Source organism: Gobius niger, assembly GCF_951799975.1.
Source record: "Gobius niger genome assembly, chromosome: 22".
NCBI classification, from domain to species: Eukaryota; Metazoa; Chordata; class Actinopteri; order Gobiiformes; family Gobiidae; genus Gobius; species Gobius niger.
The window spans coordinates 14,819,768-14,840,739 of record NC_136873.1 but is presented as its reverse complement, the minus strand read 5'-3'; the positions used below and the strand labels follow the sequence as shown (position 1 = coordinate 14,840,739).

At 46.5% G+C, this 20,972-nt stretch overlaps 1 protein-coding gene across 1 annotated transcript; it reads left to right on the top strand.

The window, feature by feature from the left end:
• The first annotated feature begins 249 nt into the window (after positions 1 to 249).
• Positions 250 to 18,763, top strand: podn (podocan). The gene is made up of 11 exons (XM_079581064.1): positions 250 to 480; positions 2,513 to 2,751; positions 3,468 to 3,561; positions 3,823 to 3,887; positions 4,026 to 4,135; positions 4,204 to 4,360; positions 5,292 to 5,407; positions 5,542 to 5,755; positions 7,324 to 7,767; positions 8,870 to 9,018; positions 18,238 to 18,763. The coding sequence occupies exons 2-11, from the start codon at positions 2,518 to 2,520 to the stop codon at positions 18,374 to 18,376; spliced, it is 1,722 nt and encodes a 573-aa protein (XP_079437190.1). The 5' UTR covers positions 250 to 480; positions 2,513 to 2,517; the 3' UTR covers positions 18,377 to 18,763.
• Positions 18,764 to 20,972: the final 2,209 nt, after the last annotated feature.

Below are 20,972 nucleotides of genomic sequence, written 5' to 3'. Positions count from 1 at the left end.
ATAACTGCAAAAGGTTCCTCAAGGTTTGAATGTCAGCAGTTAGTTGATCATGTTGCTTAATTGTCTCCGGATTCACCTCATTCAGACTGTGATGATGGTGCCAGAACGTGACCGTGACAATAGGTACCTACTACACTTTTGATAACCACACAAAACCAGCCCATTACTGTGCATGCATTTGAAGTTTTTCCATCAGATTCCCTGCCTGACACAACCGTGTTTACCCGGTACGTGATGACTCATGTGCAGCAAGTTGGAGAGAGCAGTGGGCGAAGAATGTCTGTTTGGCAGAGTCCCGGGCTGCTCCCTCCCCTGGCCTCTCCCTGCTCTCCGCCTCAGCGCTGAGGGTCTCAGGCTGCTCAGTGCTCCCTCCCCTGGCCTATCCCTCCCTCCTCTCTGCCTCGGAGCGCGGAGGGACGTGGACAGTTGGGACGCTGAAGACATCATCTGGAAACACCTGGACTCATCTGGAACCGCAAGGTATAGTAGAAACGCACACCTCTGCATGAGCTGATAAGGCGTATTGTTGCACACGCATGAGCCGTCACAGAGCTAAAAAATCCAGAACGTTGAGCGTCTGTCGCAAGCAATCTCAGATCTACAAGCTTCTGGCACAGAGACCTTACATTTTTTAAGATGATAAACAGGCCTTGTCTTTACTCAAAACATTCGGGACTGAGATTCGGTGGCTGCCTTCAAACAGCCTAGACTTTTGTTCAATATCTACACAATGAAAATCTTGACTTTCAAACATGTCTTCAACGATCTTTCTTTTTACACACACAACCAATCTCTCTGCCTTTCTATTTTCCTTAACCGACTCCCTTCTCCTAACCATCATTAACGCTGGGCTTCTACTCTCACTGTTTCTCTAAACACCTGAGCTATTTCCTCACATACACAAACCATCATCCTCAGCCTCCCACTCTCTGCACTCGCGCTATTTCCCTTGTACAAACAAACTGGGCTCGCCAGCTACCAGTGGCCAAAAGTATCTGAAAAATTACAGAAAACAATCTTTTTGCGTGACTTACACACATCCTCGGCTTCTCTCTCTTTGCATAGATGTTGACGTTTTAAAGAATGTTGTTTGGCTAGATAGATGATGGCGTGAATAGGGGTGGGAGGTATTACACTTAATGGCCATGAGTTTTGAGAGCATTCTTCCGTGAGCCACTTGATGGACTGTCGGGAGTGCCAATCCAACCACAGAACCTGCCCTCTTATTAAGTTTGTTCACCCTGATGACCTCTGCACAAATGCCCTCTCCCCTGAAGCAAGGGTGGGCTGATGTTAAATGACCGTAGCAACCTTAAAAAATACAGTCAGCGTTGCCCCGTACAGTACATGGATTCCGAGTGACCCAGTCCAGCTTCTCATCCAGCTGCACACCCAGGTATCTGTGGCTGGGTACTACTTCCACCTCGGTGCCCCCAATGATGAACGGTCGGTCGGTCGGTCGGTAAATCCATCCATAAATCCATCAATCAATCCAACATCCATAAATCCATTCATCCAACCAACCAACCGTCTGTCCGTCCGTCCATCAATCAAGCAAATCAATCGAATCCATCCATCCATCCACTCATAATCAGTCCATCCATCCATCCATCCATCCATCCATCCATCCATCCATCCATAATCAGTCCATCCATCCATCCATCCATCCATCCATCCATCCATCCATCCATCCATCCATCCATCCATCCATCCATCCATCCATAATCAGTCCATCCATCCATCCATCCATCCATCCATCCACCCATAATCAGTCCATCCATCCATCCATCCATCCACCCATAATCAGTCCATCCATCCATCCATCCATCCATCCATCCATCCATCCATCCATCCATCCATCCATCAATCCATCCATCCATCCTCCATCCATCCATCCATCCTCCATCCATCCATCCATCCATCCATCCATCCATCCATCCATCCATCCATCCACCCATAATCAGTCCATCCATCCATCCATCCATCCATCCATCCATCCATCCATCCATCCATCCATCCATCCATCCATCCATCCATCTATCCATCCATCCATCCACTCATAATCAGTCCATCCATCCATCCATCCATCCATCCATCCATCCATCCATCCATCCATCCATCCATCCATCCATCCACTCACTCATAATCAGTCAATCCATCCATCCATTCATCCAACCACTCATAATCAGTCAATCCATCCATCCATTCATCCAACCACTCATAATCAGTCCATCCATCCATCCATCCATCCATCCATCCATCCATCCATCCATCCATCCATCCATCCATCCATCCATCCATCCATCCACCCACTCACTCATAATCAGTCAATCCACCAATCAATCATCTCCATAATCATCTCCTTGGCCTTAGGTAAAAGTACACGATGGCAACATATGCAAGTAGAAGAACAGGTAGCGGCCATATTTTTGCCCCTATGGGAAGACACCATAAGTGGTTTAAAGTTGTGAACCGTGCATAACGCAGGAGCTCTCGTGTGCCTGTGTTTCAGAGGACATGGTCGTCTGGAAGGTCACGTGGACATCGGCTCTCGGGGCGCTGCTCCTGGTGTCGGCCGTGCTCTGCCAGGACCCTGAGAGCGCGGATGAAGAGCCTTCTCCCACGAGTCAAACGGACAAATGTCCCTTGCTCTGCAAATGCCCCTCCGACAGCACGGTCAACTGTGCTTCGGCGGAGCTGACCGAGTTCCCCAGCGGTCTGTCTGACGGGACCCAGCTGCTCTCTTTAGAGGTGTGTGGACTTTTAAAGCATGATGCAGATGGGTCTTCCAAGTGGACAATTCCCAAAGCATATGGTCAATACTGGTTACAAAGTGGCTTAAGGATAAGAAAGTCAATGTTTTGAAGTGGTCATCACTAAGTCCTGATCTGAATCCAGTTAAAATGTGTGGATAGAGCTGAAAATGCATGTACACACAAGATGGCCCACAAATTTACACCAGTTCTGTTTGGAGGAATGGACCAAAAATCCTGCCAACTATTGTGAGAAGCTTGTGGAAGGAAATCCAAAAGGCTTGACCCAAAATATACAGTTTCAAGTTTTTTTTTTAAAGTTATAAAACATTGTGTAGAAAATTCTATCTCTCATTCTTCTGAAATTTGACAAATAGAAATATTTTTTAAAATTCTAATTGACCCAAATAAAATAAAAGATAATTCTGGTTTCATCTCTGACAGTGAGAAATAAAAATGCAAATGTGTGCTTTTATGAAGTGTATGTAAACATATGGTTCTCACTGTACGTATAGTTTAAGGATGGAGAAATGGAGAAATTCACTTGTTACTTCAGCACTCAAGAACACTCAGGGGGTGCATATATAATGTACAATCAAAAAATAACATTGCTATAGTTATATATGGTATATATTACTGCTACTGAAACAAACATGGGGTTTCTACAGCTCCCTACTGAAAAATGTGTACAGAATGAGTAACTTTGTGTTTCAGAACAACATGATACGGGAAATCACAGTGGAACATGTCTCGCATCTGTATCTGCTCGAAACACTCAACCTCCAAAGCAACGGTCTGAGCAGTGACGGTAAGTTGGAACAGCCTTTAGAGCGACAGCACACAGAGGTACGGAGCCAGTTAACTCGGAGACGAATCAAACCAAAGTCTTTCCAAATTCCTTTGATACCACAGCGCATTTCTCTAACACAAGACAAGGTTGCCAAGTCTCTCCCAAATTATTTATAACTTTTAGCAATGTTTAGGAGACAAATTGCGAAAGTATTATAGTTAAGATCTGCTAGCATGAAACTACATTGCACAAATATAATCAAATGTCATTTCCCCACAGGTCTTGAGGATGAAGGCCTTGAAATGCTGGAGCAGTTGGCGTTTTTGTACCTGGCATACAACAATGTAAGTGCCACACCTGTCTTGTGTGAGAATAGAAATGAGAATCTCTCCATGTTGGGTAAGCTGATGGCACCAGGACAGTAGCAGGACATTGGTTAAATGCAGATAAATTCACACAGGCGTCTGTTCTGATTCCTGCAGCTTACTTCAGCTCCCAAGGCACTACCACACTCCTTAGTAAATGCAGATTTTTCATCGAATGAGCTTACCAGAGTATATCCGTATACATTTGGCTACAAGCCTAAGCTCAGGTAACAGTGTGTGTCCAGTGAAGACTGTGCTTCCTTAGCTTTCACTTACAGCCTGTTCTTTAACTCAGGTCGGTGTACCTCCACAACAACAAGCTGACGGACTCTGGGCTGCCTGAACACATGTTCAACTGCTCCAACAGCCTGGAGCTCCTCACCATGTCCAGCAACCTCCTTAAGGAGGTGCCCAAGAACCTGCCGTCCAGCCTCCACCGCCTCCACCTCAAGGTCTGCTGCTGCTCTATGTGGTACTTCTGGGTCTGGGATTTTTTCAAATGCACAGAGCCTTGGTGTATGTGTTCTTTGGTATGCCTGAAGAAATGGGACAAACATATACAACAAAAGTTTAAACGCAACACTTTAGTGTTTGCTCTCATTTCTCATGGACTAAGAAAACCAGTCAGTGTCTGGTGAGACCACCATTTGCCTCACGCAGTTCAGCATATACTGTCGAGTTGATTAAAGGACAATGACAACACATTTTATTGACATTTTATTTTATTGTCATTTAATGATTGACATGTCATCCATTGACCATGTTTGAGAGGCTCTGGATTGGCGTATACAGTACGACAACGGAATGTGCTGCACTGTGAGGCAAATGATGTCACACAAGAGACTGACAGGTTTTCTGACCCCCCGACCCTCCAGTGAGAACATTTCAGTGTCCTTTTATTGTAGACATTATTGTAATGACATCTTGATATGCCACATCTGTGAGGGGGGGATTCTCACACAAAGGAGAAGTGCTTACTAACACGGATTTAGACAGATTTGTGAACAATATTTGAGAGAAATGTGTCTATTGTGTTTTTTAAATCCACCCCATGACAAATGAGAGCAAAAACAAAAGTGTTTAACCGTTTAGAAATGTTTTTGAGTGTAGACACAGGGAACATGTTGCTTACTAAACATCAGATTCCTTTTAGCTGCCAACTTTAGGACTATGACAAATGATATTATCATTATCAAACACCATATTTACAGCCTCAGGCAGGTTTTAATCTGCCTTATAGGACATTCAGAGACACATTTTGTTCAGATAGGAGTCGTGCGAATGACCTTGCAACCTTGGGATTTCCCTCCAAAATGTCTGATTTAAGCATTGAGCCCTGCAGTCTGAACATAGCCTTCTATTCTAAAATGTTTGATGTTACAGAACAACAAGCTGAAGAAGCTCCCAGCTGGGGCGTTTGAAAATCTGTCTGACCTGAGGGAGCTCCATCTACAAGATAATCAGCTGAACAGTGAGGACATCGAGCACGCTGCCTTCAGGTACATATTCCATGGTGTTTAAGCACAGTACCTATAAGTATTTGCCACAACAACACTCTTCGATATCAAAAACATGGGTAAACTACAAGGTCCAAACGATTGACTTCAGCTGGCTCTGTGTTTTCCTGCTCCAGTGACCTCAGCAGTTTGGAGTACCTCGATCTGTCCAACAACAACCTGAGTGTGGTCCCCAGCGGCCTCCCAAAGACCCTGCTTCTGCTGCACCTGGAGAGGAACTCCATCCAGGGCATTCCTGCAGACAGCCTGAGCCCGCTCCGAAACCTGGAGTATCTACTGATCCACAACAACAAGCTCCGCTCACGCGCCATCCACCCCGCCGCCTTCCAGGTGCTGCTCTGTGTTAGGAGCAGAGGTGGTCAAAGTACTCGATCGCAAAGTACTGATACTAATGGTCAAATATATCTCCAACTCAAGTGAAAGTTGCTCAGTCAAATACCTAAAGGAGACCTATCCCGCATTAAACCATGTTAATCCTGTTTAAATTAGCTGTTTCTATTGTGTCAGCGCTTCGTTCTGTACTTCCTGGATACGGCTGCAGGTTCATCTGGCTGTGCTGAAGCTGTAAACAACGTCATAAATCAACATTTTTAATAAGTCGTTCCTACAGCTGCCAGCAGGAGGAGCCCCAGGCAAAGTCTTCACCAGCTCTTTCTTCTGTATGTTCCAGAGCCGTGGGAAGATATTTTAGTTAGGGGGCGCTGAGGGACAAAATGTACCCTTAAAATACTTTTTCTGTGCATAAATCCTATTTATTAACCTCTTAACTCCCGCCTGAACCGAGAGCATTTTCTCCAGTTCAGCTTTACCCAAATCCTGTAGGCCAGTGTAACGCCTCATTTGAAAGACCTACAAAAACTAAATTGATCTTTTTCCTCACATCAGATTTTTTTTCATAACTTTTTTTGTTGGGCAGTCGTCTCATTTTGGTCAAATTTTGGTGACTTTTTTGTCACTTTTTCGTCAAATTATTCGCATTTTTTTGTCAAATTCTTATAACTTTTTCGTCCATTTTTTCCTCACTTTTTTGTCAAATTTTTGTCCATTTTTTGTCATTTTTTCTATTTTTTTTTGTCACTTTTTTGTCAAATTATTCACATTTTTTGGTCATATTTGTGTCAATTTTTGTCATTTTTTGTCACTTTTTCGTCAGTGTTTTCTCACTTTTTTCACATTTTCATCCTTGTTTTCGTCTCAGTTTTGTTGCTATTTTCACACTTTTTTTCCAGAAGCTTTTGGACTGGGGTAAAGCTGGAGAAAATGTGCTCGGTTCAGGTGGGAGTTAAGGGGTTGATATTGCCTGCAGTTCACAAACTGTCCACCAGGGGGTGCTGCAGCGCCCTCAGCACCCTGGGTTCCCACGGCCTTGTTCGTTGTTTAATTCTTACAGAGACATCAAACAGGCATTCAAATCATAAATGGTATAAAGGAAATCCTGCACACCATCAATCCTTGCAGAATGTTTATTAAACTTGCCACGTTAAACCATAAATGTACCATAATGTAATCAAAATAAATGTTAGAAAATAATGTGAAGGGTAGCACATGTGTCTGGGTGTATGAATCACATCGATGTGCTACCCATTTTTTTCTAACATTTGTCATTTTTCTCGGGGTTTCGCACTCGGAAGAGTTGAGGACGTGCAATTCTCCTCCCTGGATACAAAATAAATGTTGTATTTTTTATTCTATTTGTGGGATGAAATTTTACACAGTGTTGATTTAAGTATTCAAAGTAGAAAGTACAAATCCGTTTAAATATGTGTTGCCTGCTAAAAATAACTAGGAGAAAAAGTAGAAACACTCATCCTTCTCAAGGAAAGTACAAATCCTCAAAAAGTAAATTGACTTGGTTCCTGAGCATGACTAAACTTGCTGTATCCTGTGCCTCGTTCTAGGGCCTGAAGAAGCTGCACACCCTGCACATGTACAATAACCTCCTCGAGAGAGTTCCTCGAGGGATGCCCCGCAGAGCCAAGACCCTGATGCTGCTCCACAACTCCATCTCTGAGATCGGACGCAACGACCTGGCCTTGCTGCACACTTTAACCGAGCTCAACCTCAGCTACAACAGGCTGAGGAGTGACCGACTGCACCCCGAGGCCTTCAGGAAGCTGCGCCGCCTGCAGACCCTGGAGCTGTCCGGGAACAGCCTGCACACGTTCCCCGTTGGCCTGCCGCGCAGCCTGCAGGTCCTGGAGCTCAAGAACAACCAGCTGAGCTCCATTCCAGCAGGCGCTCTGACTGGGATGGACCAACTGACGAGGCTTGTCCTCAGCAACAACCAGCTGAAGCTGAACTCTGCCTACCAGGGCGCCTGGCTGGAGCTCAGCAGCCTCAGTGTGAGTCAAGAGCTTTATTATAGATTAACAAACCGCATATTCTCTTTTTACTCATCGTGGGGCAGACTGACCATATACCACGTGGCTATAATATGCTGTTTATATCCTGATCTCTTGTGTCAGTGCCCTCTACTGGACACGTGTGGAATTCTTTCCTTTTTTAAAGTTAAAGAGGGGGTATTCTGCTTTTTCAATCACATAGCACCAGCCTATATCACACTACAATGATGACCAAACCTTCTGTTGGTCTGTAAATGCAGTAAATTAGAATAACTGCCTTGTTTAAAATTGCTCTCTCAAAATGGCTGTAGTGAATGTCTTGAAATAAGCCTCTGTCTCTTTAAGAACCTCTGAGCCTTTCAAACACGCCCCCTCCACACGCTGTCTGTGGCATCAGTGGGGAGGGGGTTCTGCTGAGGAGCAGCGGTTGGTTACTCGGCTGGTGACGAAAGCTCGGAGGCGTCTCCAGGAGGTGGGGGCGTTCCTAGGAGGACTCAGGCAAACCTATCCCTAAAATGGCCGCCATCAGAGTTTTTACAGATTACTCAAAAATACGTGAATGTGCCAAGGCAACACTTCAGGCATGTTTTTAATGAGGGAATGACATAATAACATGATGTAAAGCTTGAAAGCTGCCCCCTAGTGGCTAGAGTGAGAAAATGGGTTATTTGGTTCAAAATCCATGACTCCATGACCTGTAAAATTAAGAATGCTTCCCCCATAGCGTTCAGTGCAGGGTAATTGAAGCTTGTTCATGCTAACAATTTGGCTGTGTTTTGGCACCAACTGCTATAGCTTGGAATGAGAAAAACAAAAAGAGTGAAAGGATAAAATGAGGACAATGTTCCGCACATCACTTTAGGTTATTTAATTGTGAAATGACCTCGCTGACCTGACCAGAGTTTGATTCCAATAAATATTGCCTTTAATTATTCCATAAGCTGATACACAATATAAGAAATATGGCCCAAACAGATGCAACTGAAGTCCGTCAAATATCTGCACTCAAGTTGGACATTTTAAAAGAGTTTATCAAGTACCTGAAATGTGTTCTTAAATATGAACATGCCGCGTGTGTCCCTGAATGAGTCTCTTTGTCCAGACCCTGGACCTCTCCGAGAACCTCCTGTCCCACATTCCTCCGGACCTCCCCGAGTCGCTGCAGTTCCTTCACCTGCAGAACAACCGGATCTCCTCGGTGTCGGCCTCTGCGTTCGACGGCACGCCCAACCTCCAAGGACTCTTCCTGAGGTCAGAAGATGTTACTGCTGTGCACTTCAATCCTCTCTCTCTCTCTCTCTAGCTACAACAATCACGGGAACATTTGTATAACGACCTTATCCCCTCATCAGTAACAAACATGGAGGAGCATTTCACTTCAGTCATGCAGTTTTGGTCGTTTCTTGTTCTACAGTTGAAGCGCTGCCTTATCCTTGGAGAGAATACTTTGATATTGTATTTAACTACAGAATACTGAATACTTGCCTTAAAACATATTTTGTTACTTATTCCGTTACTTTGTCCAATAAGAGGACTGTATTCTGAATACTTGGGTAATGCTTTTTAATAGGGTGTGCTTGTTAAGTATTAATAAGCATTAATAATGAATAGGCCATGCTTATTATATTATTATCTATCAACATACTAATAGGCCATGGATAAGATTACAATGCTTATTAATACCTTATTAAAGCAGTACTAAGTAACGTGTTTACCTTAATAAATCTTTCCCGTAGTCCGTGTGGGGGTAATACAAGTGTTTATGGGATGATTGGAGGGTCTTACATCTCCCCCTGGTGTCTCTGGACAGAAAACCATGTTTGCAACTTGACTGCCACCGGACCGGAGTCACCAATACACACTAATGGAATCACGAAGAAGAAGCTAACATGCTAACTGCGGGCTAGCGTCACTTTAAACAGTATTTACAGCCAAGTTTGTGTGAAAAAAAATATTTCCATTGTATAATTGGATGCACAGTAACCCTCTCTCCCTTCGCCTTTCCTGTCAGCGTAGTATTTACTCTCCAAGACAATTAATAAGTTAAAAAATCGTAACTTGCTACTACACCTGCAGTTGCGCGTATGGCCTCTAGGGGGAAGAGTTACTTAGTACTGCTTTAATACTTAACAAGCACACTTTAAAATAAAGCGATACCAATATATATATAAAATATATATGCCTAAAGACGTGAAAGCTATGCTTGGTGCACAGCCTGAACACCGCTATTTAGCAACTGAAAAACACACTTTGAAATGCATACAGAAAGTGCAGCAGATCGCAGCACATGTACTAGTTTGATTTTTAGGAAAGTAACTGTTTTTTCAACTCTGACCCAGAGTCACTGACCCAGATACTCAGATTAGTATTTCAAATATTCTGTTACTGCCCAACACCGATCCTCACATTGACATTCTTTCAAAATTTAAAATATCCATACTGAGGCCCAAAAGAATGGTTTCTTCTTCAAAATATTGACTAAATATGACTGATCTGTGTCCCTAGATCTGAGTGTTCAACATGTTCAAATGTTGGTTTTCTGATAAAATGTTGCAATGTTGATTTATTGACAATAGTGGACCCGCAATAACTTGGACCAAAGGATAGGGCTCAGTGCACCCTACTCTTCCCCAATGGCTGCTTGTATCAAACTGACTGGAGCTGCACCGAGCAGACCTGATGATAAGCTGTTACAAAGAGAAATATCCAGAACACAGTGATTAAAAAACAATGACTGGTTAATCAAGGATAATGGCGAATGAAACTGTGATAGAGTGGGACACTCTGAGGGGAATTGTAGTGGTCCGACAGTTTCCTTTTGACAGGGCTCCGGTCAGAGAGATGGGCGCGGAGAAGTTATAGCAGCCGAACTTTATTATGAAGTTGGGTACAAATATTTATGGATGTAGATGGGTGTGCATATGTGTGTGTGGTCTATAAAAGAAACAAAGAATAAAATAATATTAATTACAATGTACAAAGGTATCAAACAATATTCAAACCAATGTGAAACATCTAATTAGAATACTAAAATTATGCTAATCTAGTCAAATAGCCCAAAAACACTATAACAACGAATGTACAGGGGCTAATGAGGCAAAGTAGGTTCTTAATAGCTACGGTGGTCTCTGCCTCCCTCTAGTGGAAGCGGGCGCAACTGCACCCCATGCGGCCTTCACGTGAGGGGCGCATGGCTCAAAGAGAGCTAAACTACGCACTACAGAAATACCCACGAAGGGGCAAAAACATGCACGTAAGACACTGAACAGGTACACAGGTGAATGCAAACAATACTTAACAGGTTTGATAGCCGTATTTACAGATTAGGGCAGGACAACACTTACTTTTGATTAGTTACGCACACGAGGCACCATCCCATCGAGCGCAGAGTCGGGAATGAGGATGGGATGGGCTCAGAAAGGAAATGACGTAAACTACGGGCAGTTTCAGAATAAACATCAGGAAATATACAAGACTTTCTGACATAGCCGCCCCCAAATTTAGCAATAAATTTGAACTCAAAGGGAAAGTCTACTTAGTTGGAGTCGTCTTCATCCTCCCAGGCTGGCAGCCTCACAAGGCGCACGACTGGCCGTAGGTAGGTCTGTCCCTTGATCTTGACTTCAGCTGCCCTGACTCGTCCATCCGAGCCGGGACAGGTCTTCACCACTCTCCCAATGGGCCACTGGGCTCTGGGTAGCTGCGAATCAACCACCATCACCACCTGGCCAGCAGTCAGATTGTCTGTGTCCTTGTGCCACTTCGACCGCTTCTGCAGGTCTGGGAGGTGGCGACGGACGAAGTTGGACCAGAAATGGTCTGCCAGGATCTGGCTGTGGCGCCATCTTCTTCTGCTGAGAAGATCACTGGCCGCGTAGACTGCCTGCGGGAGTGATGCGTCGCGGCGTCCCATCAACAGTAGATTCGGTGTGACGGGATCCGGATCAGCTGCGTCGGCGGAGATGTATCCAAGTGGTTTAGCGTTGAGAATTCCCTCCACTTCAATCAGCACAGTCTGCAGCACAGGTTCGGCGACGGTGTGGTCCTGGAGGATGACTTGGAGAGCTGACTTAATCGACTTGATCTCTCGTTCCCATGTTCCCCCAAAGTGTGGAGAACCAGGGGGATTGAAACGGAACTCAATCTTCTGTCCGGCCAGCTGTTCTTGAAGAGGAAGTTCTAAAGCGGCAAAACTGGCCTGCAGCTCTGCAGCTCCACCTCGGAAGTTGGTTCCTCTGTCGGACAGGATCTCAAATGGCTTGCCGCGGCGGGCGATGAAGCGGCGGAGAGCCATCAGGAAAGCATCAGTGTCTATGCTCTCCAGTAGGTCGAGGTGCACACAGCTTGTCGTCATGCACTTGAAAATCAGACCCCACCGCTTCTCTGTGCGCCGTCCCACCTTGACGTTGTATGGGCCGAAGCAGTCGACTCCGGTCGACCAGAAAGGTGGTTTGTATAAACGGAGTCTGGCGGGGGGTAGATCTGCCATCTGAGGGACCACTGGAGAAGCGCGCCATTTCTGACATTCAACACAGCCGTGCTGATGTCGTTTGATGGACTCTCTTCCTCGGAGGATCCAATATCTTCTCCTCATCTCTGCGAAAACTCGCTCGGGACCAGGATGTAGCAGTTCACTGTCATATTTCTTAATGAGCAGCTTCGTGACATGATGTTTGGGATCGAGGATGATGGGATGTATCGCATCTGGGTCAAGATCTTCTGCTCTGCGTAGTCTGCCTCCCACTCTCACCAGACCAACAGCTTCATCATACTCTGGAGCAAGCATGATCAGGTGGCTCTGTTTCAAGATGGGCTTACCAGCAGCAAGAGTTTCCACCTCTTCAGGGAAGGACTCACTCTGGGCCTGTCTGAGGACATGTAGCTCTGCTGCTTGGACGTCAGCTGCTGTCATGGTGGGCCTGCTCTGGTCATTGGCCGCCCCGTGAAGGCTCTCATGGGTAGCCTTGAGAAGACTGTCCCAATTGTCTATATCAGACATGGGTGTCGTGGTTGGAGAGCAGGTGGTGGCTCCACAGAACACTGTCTTTCGAAGTTCATCCTCGTCTGCTTCTTGGGCTTCTGTAAACTGAAGCACTGGCCAAGAGTCTGGATGTTGTCGGAGGAATGGTGGACCTTGGATCCATCGGTTCGGTTGGCTGAGCTCGAGCAAGGATTTGCCGCGAGTAAGGTCATCGGCGGGATTATCAGTGGTGCTGACGTACCGCCAGGTCGAGCTTTCAGTGAGGTCTTGAATTTCTGAAACTCTTGTTCCCACAAAGACCTTGTAGCGACACGAGTCGGACGTGAGCCACGTCAAAACTGTCGTCGAATCAGTCCAGAGAGTGACTTGCTGGGGAGAGAGTGACATTTCTGTCATAATGACCTTAGCTAGCTGGGCTCCGGCTAAAGCCGCACACAGTTCGAGGCGTGGCATGGAAAGTTGTTTGCGGGGGCTCACTCGTGATCGGGCCATCACAAATGCTACGTGAACTTCACCTTGGTTGTCTTGGGTGCGAAGATAAGCGACTGCCCCGTAGGCTCTTTCAGAGGCATCGCAGAAGATGTGTGCCTCTCGTCTGGGTTCCCCAGTGTCTGCTACAGATGGGACATAGCATCGGGGGATTTCCACTCGTGGAAGATGGACCAATTCACTCTCCCACTGGGTCCAGACATCCAGCAGAGGTTCTGGTCGGATCGGTTCATCCCAGCCAACTCCCACTCCCCACAGGTCTTGAATCAGGATCTTCGCTCGGGTGGTGAATGGAATGAGGCATCCGAGGGGATCGTATTGTGTTGCCATCACCTTGTAGACATTCCTCAGAGTTGGCTGTGAATACTCTACGGGTCTGTGGCGGTACCCAAGGCGATCGGTAAGGCAGTTCCAGCGAAGGCCTAAGGCTGGCTCTTCTGGATCTTGGCGGGGCTGAGAGAGCCACAACTCGGTGCTCGCTGCTTTCGCTTCCACTGGAAGATGCTCAACAACTGTGGGGGTGTTGCTGGCCCACTGCCTGATGTCGAAGCCTCCAGCTGATAGCAGTTTGCGCATCCGGTTGATGATGGTTTTGGCTTCATCAGCGTTCGTGACACTGGTCAAGCAGTTGTCGACATAGAAGGCAGTCTCCACAAGGTGTAGGATGTCCTCATGGCCGCTGCTGTTGTCCTTCACATGCCGCTGGAGGGCGTAGGTGGCGCAGCAGGGACTGCATGTTGTTCCGAACGGCAAAACCTGCCACTCGTACACCGTTGGTTCCTCCTCCCTCTTCATACCTCTCCAGAGAAAACGGAGAAGGGGCTTGTCATCTGGCAGCAGGCGAACTTGATGAAACATCGCTTTGATGTCACCACTGACAGCCACACTGTGTTCTCGGAACCGAAGAAGTACACCGAGGAGGGTAGGGCCTAAGGTCGGACCGGGCAACAGTTGGCTGTTGAGGCTTTGACCGTTGTGTTGGTAGGAACAGTTGTAGACAATCCTAGCCTTTCCATTGTGGTGGACAACATGGTGCGGCAGATACCAGGATTCTGGGGAGCTGTCTACTGTGTCGGATGGTAGAGGTTTGGCGTAGCCCAACTGTTCAAGCTTCTGTATTTCTTGACAGTAGGTGTTAGCTAGAGCACTGTCTTTGGCTAGACGGCGTTCTGTGCTCCGTAGCTGTGGGAGCAATGTGTGCTTTGGACCCCAGAGTGTGGGGCTCGCTTTGCGTCTAAGTAGTGGAGTGGCATACCTTGTCACTCCATCCACTTCTTCTTTGACTGTGCGCTGTTCCAGCAGCTCTAGGGCCTGCTGATCTTCCTTAGAGCGGGTCGCAGTCTTCACGTTGGCATACGGAGTTATGTCGACTTGCCACAGTCGTTCAACATGCCGCTGCAGCTCTGTGTTGGGAGACATGGTGAAGTAACAGTGAGAGTGTTCACCAGTGAGGTTGAGGTTGGCTGGGCCTTGCAATGTCCAACCAAGAGCAGTACGTACAGCTACTGGACTCCCAGGAGGACCTGCTCGAACCGGTTGTTTGGGAAGCAGCAGATGTGGAAAGTCAGAACCTATGAGCAGAAGCGGTTGGACCTTGTCAACCTTCGGCAGAGGAAGATCTTGCAGATGGGAGTATCTGCGCATGAGTGACTTGACAGGATAGCTATGCTCAGACAGGCTCAGCTCATCAGCGGTGAAAGCATGTAAGATGTTGTACCTTTGTTTGGGAGCATGAGCTGGGGAGATGTCGAACGAGACAGCAGCTCCTTGTAGATGAATCACCTCATGGCGGACAGTGCGCAAAGGCAAGCTTTCAGGCTCTTTGGTTAAATGGAGATGCCGGACTGCTGAGGGAAGGATGAGGGTTCGCTCTGATCCGTCATCCAGGATGGCAAAACCTTCCAGGGAGTGCTCGGCATTGTACAGGCGCACCTTTACTAGCTTCAGCATTACTCTCTGCGGACGACTCGGGCGGTCAACATAGATGGTGTTGGGAGCAGCACTGACCATTAGCACCTTCTTGGCCTCTTGCGGACACACTTCGTGGAGCACAGTCAGGTGTTGCTGCTTGCACACTTGGCAAGGCTTTTTGAGAGTACATGCCTCAGGTTTATGGTTCCTGCCACATCTCCAACAACCTCTGTCTTTAATCCAAGTGGAAATCTCTGATGGAGTGAGCACTTTCAATTTGGGGCACAAGCTGAGGTAATGCTCTCGGGTGTCACAGTACGGGCAGTAAGGCTTCACACTGGGTTTAGCTTTGGGTGACTTTGGGCTGTGAGTAGGATCTGGAGAGGTTACTTTAGCTTGGCTTTCTGTGTTGTAGAACACGTTGGATGAAGGACCCTGGGGTTTCCTCTGGCCCTTAACTGGCTTAGGCTGGTCTTGGAACATCAGAGATGCTCGGGATGAAATGCGCTTTGCTTGTGACTTTAACTGAAGCCAAACAGAGAAGTCTTCAAGTGTGTAGGTCTGATCAGTGCCGGTCCTCAGGATGCCTCGGTTTATGCTGTACTCCACAAACCCGTCTCGATAGTTGGTGGGCAGTTTGCTGAGTAGCCTGTCGACGTGGGAGCCGCATCGCAGTTCGTAGCCATTCTCACCTTCAAGGGAGCGGAGCATGCCCACTAGACCCTGTACTGATAGGGCAAAGTTGTCGAATGCCTCAGGATCTCCAGATCTTACGGGAGGTGAATTCAAGATGGTACCCAGCTCGCTCTGCACAAGCTGACGCGGTTGCCCATATTTATCTTGGAGAGCCTGAAGGGCTGAAGTGTAGGGTCTAGGATCGTGCATGTAGGCTTGGGCTAGCTTGTAGGCGCTTGGCAACTTCAGGTGATCGAGGAGGACTTGATATTTGAACTGCTCTGTGAGGTGGGAATGTGTATCGAGCAGATTGTCCAAAGCCATCTTGAGTAGGGCAAAGTCTGACTCTTTACCTGAGGTGAAATGAGGTAGAGTGGGTCTAGGAAGGCCATAGGAAGTGGCAACTAAGAGCTCCATGAGGTCTGTGCCTGGCGCTGCCCTGTAACCTGGAGGCGCTGTCACCTGTTGTGGCAAAGGTGGCATGGCAGAGTAAGGATAGGACAGCGTATTGTCAGCTGGTAACACTGGCTGTTGAGGTGGAACAGGTGGAGGCACATATTGGACCTGGGCTTGGCTGTAGACCATCTGTGGCAGGACACGTGGGGCCATATACTGTGCTACTGACAGTGGTGGAGCACGTGAGGTGACGGCACTCACGACTGGTCTGGGCACCGCTGGCGGAGCTGGGTTGAGAATTGCAGGAGGAAGAGGCATGGTCATGTAGGTAGGCAGTGTCTGGGCTAGCATACCAGTAGTAGCAGGAGCACTCACTTGCGGAGCGGGCTGGACTTGAACTGAGGGGAGACTTGTCGAGACAGATGGGCGAGTGACTGCACTGGAGACTGGTGGCGGATCATGAGTAGATGGAGTAGAATGGAGCAGTCCAGGCGCACCTTGTGATTGCAGTAGAAGATGTTGATCTCTGGATAAGGACCTTGGGTCGTAATCATATTCACTAAGGGGCTTGGGGGAAAGTGAACTCTTAATTTCTTCTTCCGCCAGGAAAGACGTGATGAGAGCTGCTTGCGCCAATTCCATCTCTTTCTCTTTCAGTCGCCGTTGCAACATCTGATGCCTGGTGATAGCCTCTTTACTCTTGTGTGCCATCTCTGCTTTCTCATCAAGTCGACGTCTCTGCCGTTCTTGTTCTCTGATAAGTTCCTCCTTCTCATGGAGGGCGTCTTTAGCTTCTTTGTCAAGAAGAGTGCACTGCTCGTCCACTAGCGTCTGCTCCATAATCTGCCGATGCACTTCTGCTAGCTCCATGCGTTTGACCTGTTCCTCCAACATGGCACTCTGTATCTCGGATAGCCCTTCTGCAGCAGATCTCTTGGTTGATGAGCCAGCGCTGCATTGAGATCTCGGTCTGCTACGATGAGATGCCAGGGAACGACATGACTCTGCTCTCACAGACAGCAGTGAAATTGGATCAGGGACTGGGATGTCATGAGCTGGGGCTGCTGCTCCGAGTTCCTCAGCTTCGGTGGTAGGAGGTATTGTGACTCTCGGTGTGTACCCAACTTCAAAGTCTGCAAGGGATGCTGGTAGCTGTGTCTCCCGCTGGGATCGAGGACGCACTGCTGGATCTGCAGATGGTTGTCCTGGCTCCATATTGTCTCCAGAAAGCTATCGAATCCGGCTCGAAGGACCATGTGATAGAGTGGGACACTCTGAGGGGAATTGTAGTGGTCCGACAGTTTCCTTTTGACAGGGCTCCGGTCAGAGAGATGGGCGCGGAGAAGTTATAGCAGCCGAACTTTATTATGAAGTTGGGTACAAATATTTATGGATGTAGATGGGTGTGCATATGTGTGTGTGGTCTATAAAAGAAACAAAGAATAAAATAATATTAATTACAATGTACAAAGGTATCAAACAATATTCAAACCAATGTGAAACATCTAATTAGAATACTAAAATTATGCTAATCTAGTCAAATAGCCCAAAAACACTATAACAACGAATGTACAGGGGCTAATGAGGCAAAGTAGGTTCTTAATAGCTACGGTGGTCTCTGCCTCCCTCTAGTGGAAGCGGGCGCAACTGCACCCCATGCGGCCTTCACGTGAGGGGCGCATGGCTCAAAGAGAGCTAAACTACGCACTACAGAAATACCCACGAAGGGGCAAAAACATGCACGTAAGACACTGAACAGGTACACAGGTGAATGCAAACAATACTTAACAGGTTTGATAGCCGTATTTACAGATTAGGGCAGGACAACACTTACTTTTGATTAGTTACGCACACGAGGCACCATCCCATCGAGCGCAGAGTCGGGAATGAGGATGGGATGGGCTCAGAAAGGAAATGACGTAAACTACGGGCAGTTTCAGAATAAACATCAGGAAATATACAAGACTTTCTGACAGAAACAGATCTCACTCCTGGGTCATCCATCCTTTTCTCCCCAGGTTCAACCGGCTGACTGTGGCCTCCGTGGATGAGAGCGCCTTCGCTCTCCTGCCCGCGCTGGACATAGAGCTGGACTTTGAGCTCCCATTCAGACAGACAGAGACTTCTTATCTACAGGAGGAGGAAGAGGAGCTGTGAGAGGAGCCCACACCAGCCCCTTACACTGTTCCACACTCAGCTTCTGGTGCAGGATGCCAGATGAAGTCACTTGGAGTTGTTATTTTCAATGTATTTTTACACTTTGTCCTGTTGTATCCATTAGAATCAACGTAATTGTAAGCAGAAGACTGGCTTCCTCTCTGTATTGTTTCCCACAGATCTATGAGCAACTGACGATCCTTGTGTTTAAGTTGTTCATGCAACTTTTGGAGTAAAATGTCACCTATTGCATCCATTTAATCTTTAAACACTTTTATACATCAGTATAGTCGGTATGCACATACTCTCATATTGGCACAGTTTGAGATTTGATGGGTTTTGTTTTTCTATATTGACATCCAGAATGATGAGGATTTTGTTGAGAATGAAAATCTTGTGCTATACTTTTATGTTTATGGTCACGAGTGAGATAAATACAGCAATTTGTCCTGTGAAAACGTCCAAGGATGTAAATGCAAATAAAAGTTGTGAGGCTGCAGCGTAATGGAGAGTTTTGGCGAGATGACCGTGACCCCTGCCCTTGACTGTAAATGAAGAATAGACTGAGGGCGTGTGGCTTCCCCCATTGCATTCAGTGCTGGCCAACTGAAGCTCGGACATGCTAGCAATTTGGCTGTGTTCTTGGAACCAGCTCCATTATCTAGAATAGGGTGAAAATAAAAAATAGTGAAAGGGAAAAATTAAGACGATGTAGGTCAGAATGACAAGCCTGTGTTCAACAATAACTTAAAGAGGGGCAAAGATGTTTTAATGGAAAGCCCATAGGAGCCAGGAGTCTGCTGCATGTCCTTATGGTTTCAGGAAGAAGTAGACCACAATCAGTCCATTCATATTTTATTCTATGCTCTAGTCTATGCTCTGTGCACAGAAGGTTTCTGGTTAACTTCCTGTCGGCCAGTATAGGGAAATGACTGCTTCCTGTCCGGATTTGAATGAACCAGGGTTTATATAGGCAGAAGCAAGTCAAATTGAATGCTTTTTAATGCAATTTTTAATGCCAAAATACGATACAAAAACCCGTGCATATTTAATTTCTTAAGATTCACAAACATTAAACAAACTTATGAAAGAGAATTGGACAAAACAAACACAAATGTGGCAGAGTTCAGCCAAAACTACTTATTTTTGGTATTTTCAATGAACTTATACAGTTACAATTTTTGACCAAAGTCATCATTTTCCAATAAATGTACATTTAATGCCAGTTTGAATCCAATTTAATGCTTTTTAATGCCCGCAGAAACCCTATATATACTGAAAATAAAACATAAAGAAAAAAAACTGAAGAAAACTTAAATTAATGTTGAGTCAAGTGTGTTTTCTCATAGAGATCAGTGCAGATTGTGGCGCTATTTTTAGCATTTGTTAGCATCAAATTAACAATAGCCTTTAGTTTCCTGGCAAAAAGAATAGTTTTAAACACAGAAGCCTCCTCTAGTGGAGTATCTACATCATGAGAAGGTTTTGTTGCATGTTATACGTAATTGTTATTATTATTATGGACAGAATTTCTAGGCGCAGCCAGGGGCCGCAGGGTGTCCGGTTTGGGAGCCTCAGAGTCTCATCTCTGCTGTTTGCGGATGATGTTGTTCTGTTGGCTTCAACAAATCAGGACCTTCAGCTGCTCTGGGGCGGTTTGCAGCCGAGTGTGTAGAGGCCGGAATGAGGATCAGCACCTCCAATTCCGAAGCCATGGTTCTCCACTGGAAAAAGGTGTCTTCCCCTCTTCAGATCGGTGGGGAGTCCTTACCTCAAGTGGAGGAGTTCAAGTATCTCGGGGTCTTGTTCACGAGTGAGGGACGGATGGAGCGTGAGATCGACAGACGGATCGGTGCGGCGTCAGCAGTGATGCGGTCGCTGTATCGGTCTGTCGTGGTGAAGAGGGAGCTGAGTCGGGGCAAAGCTCTCGATTTACCGATCGATCTACGTTCCCACCCTCACCTATGGTCATGAGATTTGGGTAATGACCGTAAGGACAAGATCGTAGATACAAGCGGCCGAAATGAGTTTCCTTCGCAGGGTGGCCGGGCGCACCCTTGGAGATCGGGTGAGGAGCTCAGAGCTTGGAGTAGAGTCACTGCTCCTTCACATCGAAAGGAGCAGCTGAGGTGGCTAGGGCATCTGTTCCGGATACATCCTGATCGCCTCTCGCGGGAGGTGTTCCAAGCATGTCCTAGTGGGAGGAGGCCTCGTGCATAAAGCGGAAGAAAATGGATGGATGGACGTAATTATCCGCCATCTGTATGTGTTTCAGCTATAGTGGGGCCCCCAAAGTTTCTCTACAAAACAAGTACTTTGGAAAAAAAAAAAAGGTTAGAGGGAAAACTATATTTATTAAAATGTAATACTAAAGCAGTATTTAGCTTACTGTCATTGTTAGGTGTTTCTTTTTATACAATTTTACCTGTAATAAAAACACCTCAGCATTCAGTGGCTGAGAGAACTGTCTCTTAAATCAACGCTGAAATAAAAACGTGTCAACATCCTAAGCCAGAGTTTCAGCCTTAACCCGAAGGCCACGGACGATTCGCAGCTCATGGTGGGAAAAGGGGAAACTGATTAATGAAGAAGCCTG

Excerpts from the sequence above, each read along its gene's own strand:
- podn (XM_079581064.1), top strand. The coding sequence starts at position 2,518 with ATGGTCGTCTGGAAGGTCACGTGGACATCGGCTCTCGGGGCGCTGCTC. Across the intron at positions 4,136-4,203 it reads GGCTACAAGCCTAAGCTCAG|GTCGGTGTACCTCCACAACA; the intron begins GTAACAGTGTGT and ends TCTTTAACTCAG. Across the intron at positions 4,361-5,291 it reads TCCACCGCCTCCACCTCAAG|AACAACAAGCTGAAGAAGCT; the intron begins GTCTGCTGCTGC and ends TTGATGTTACAG.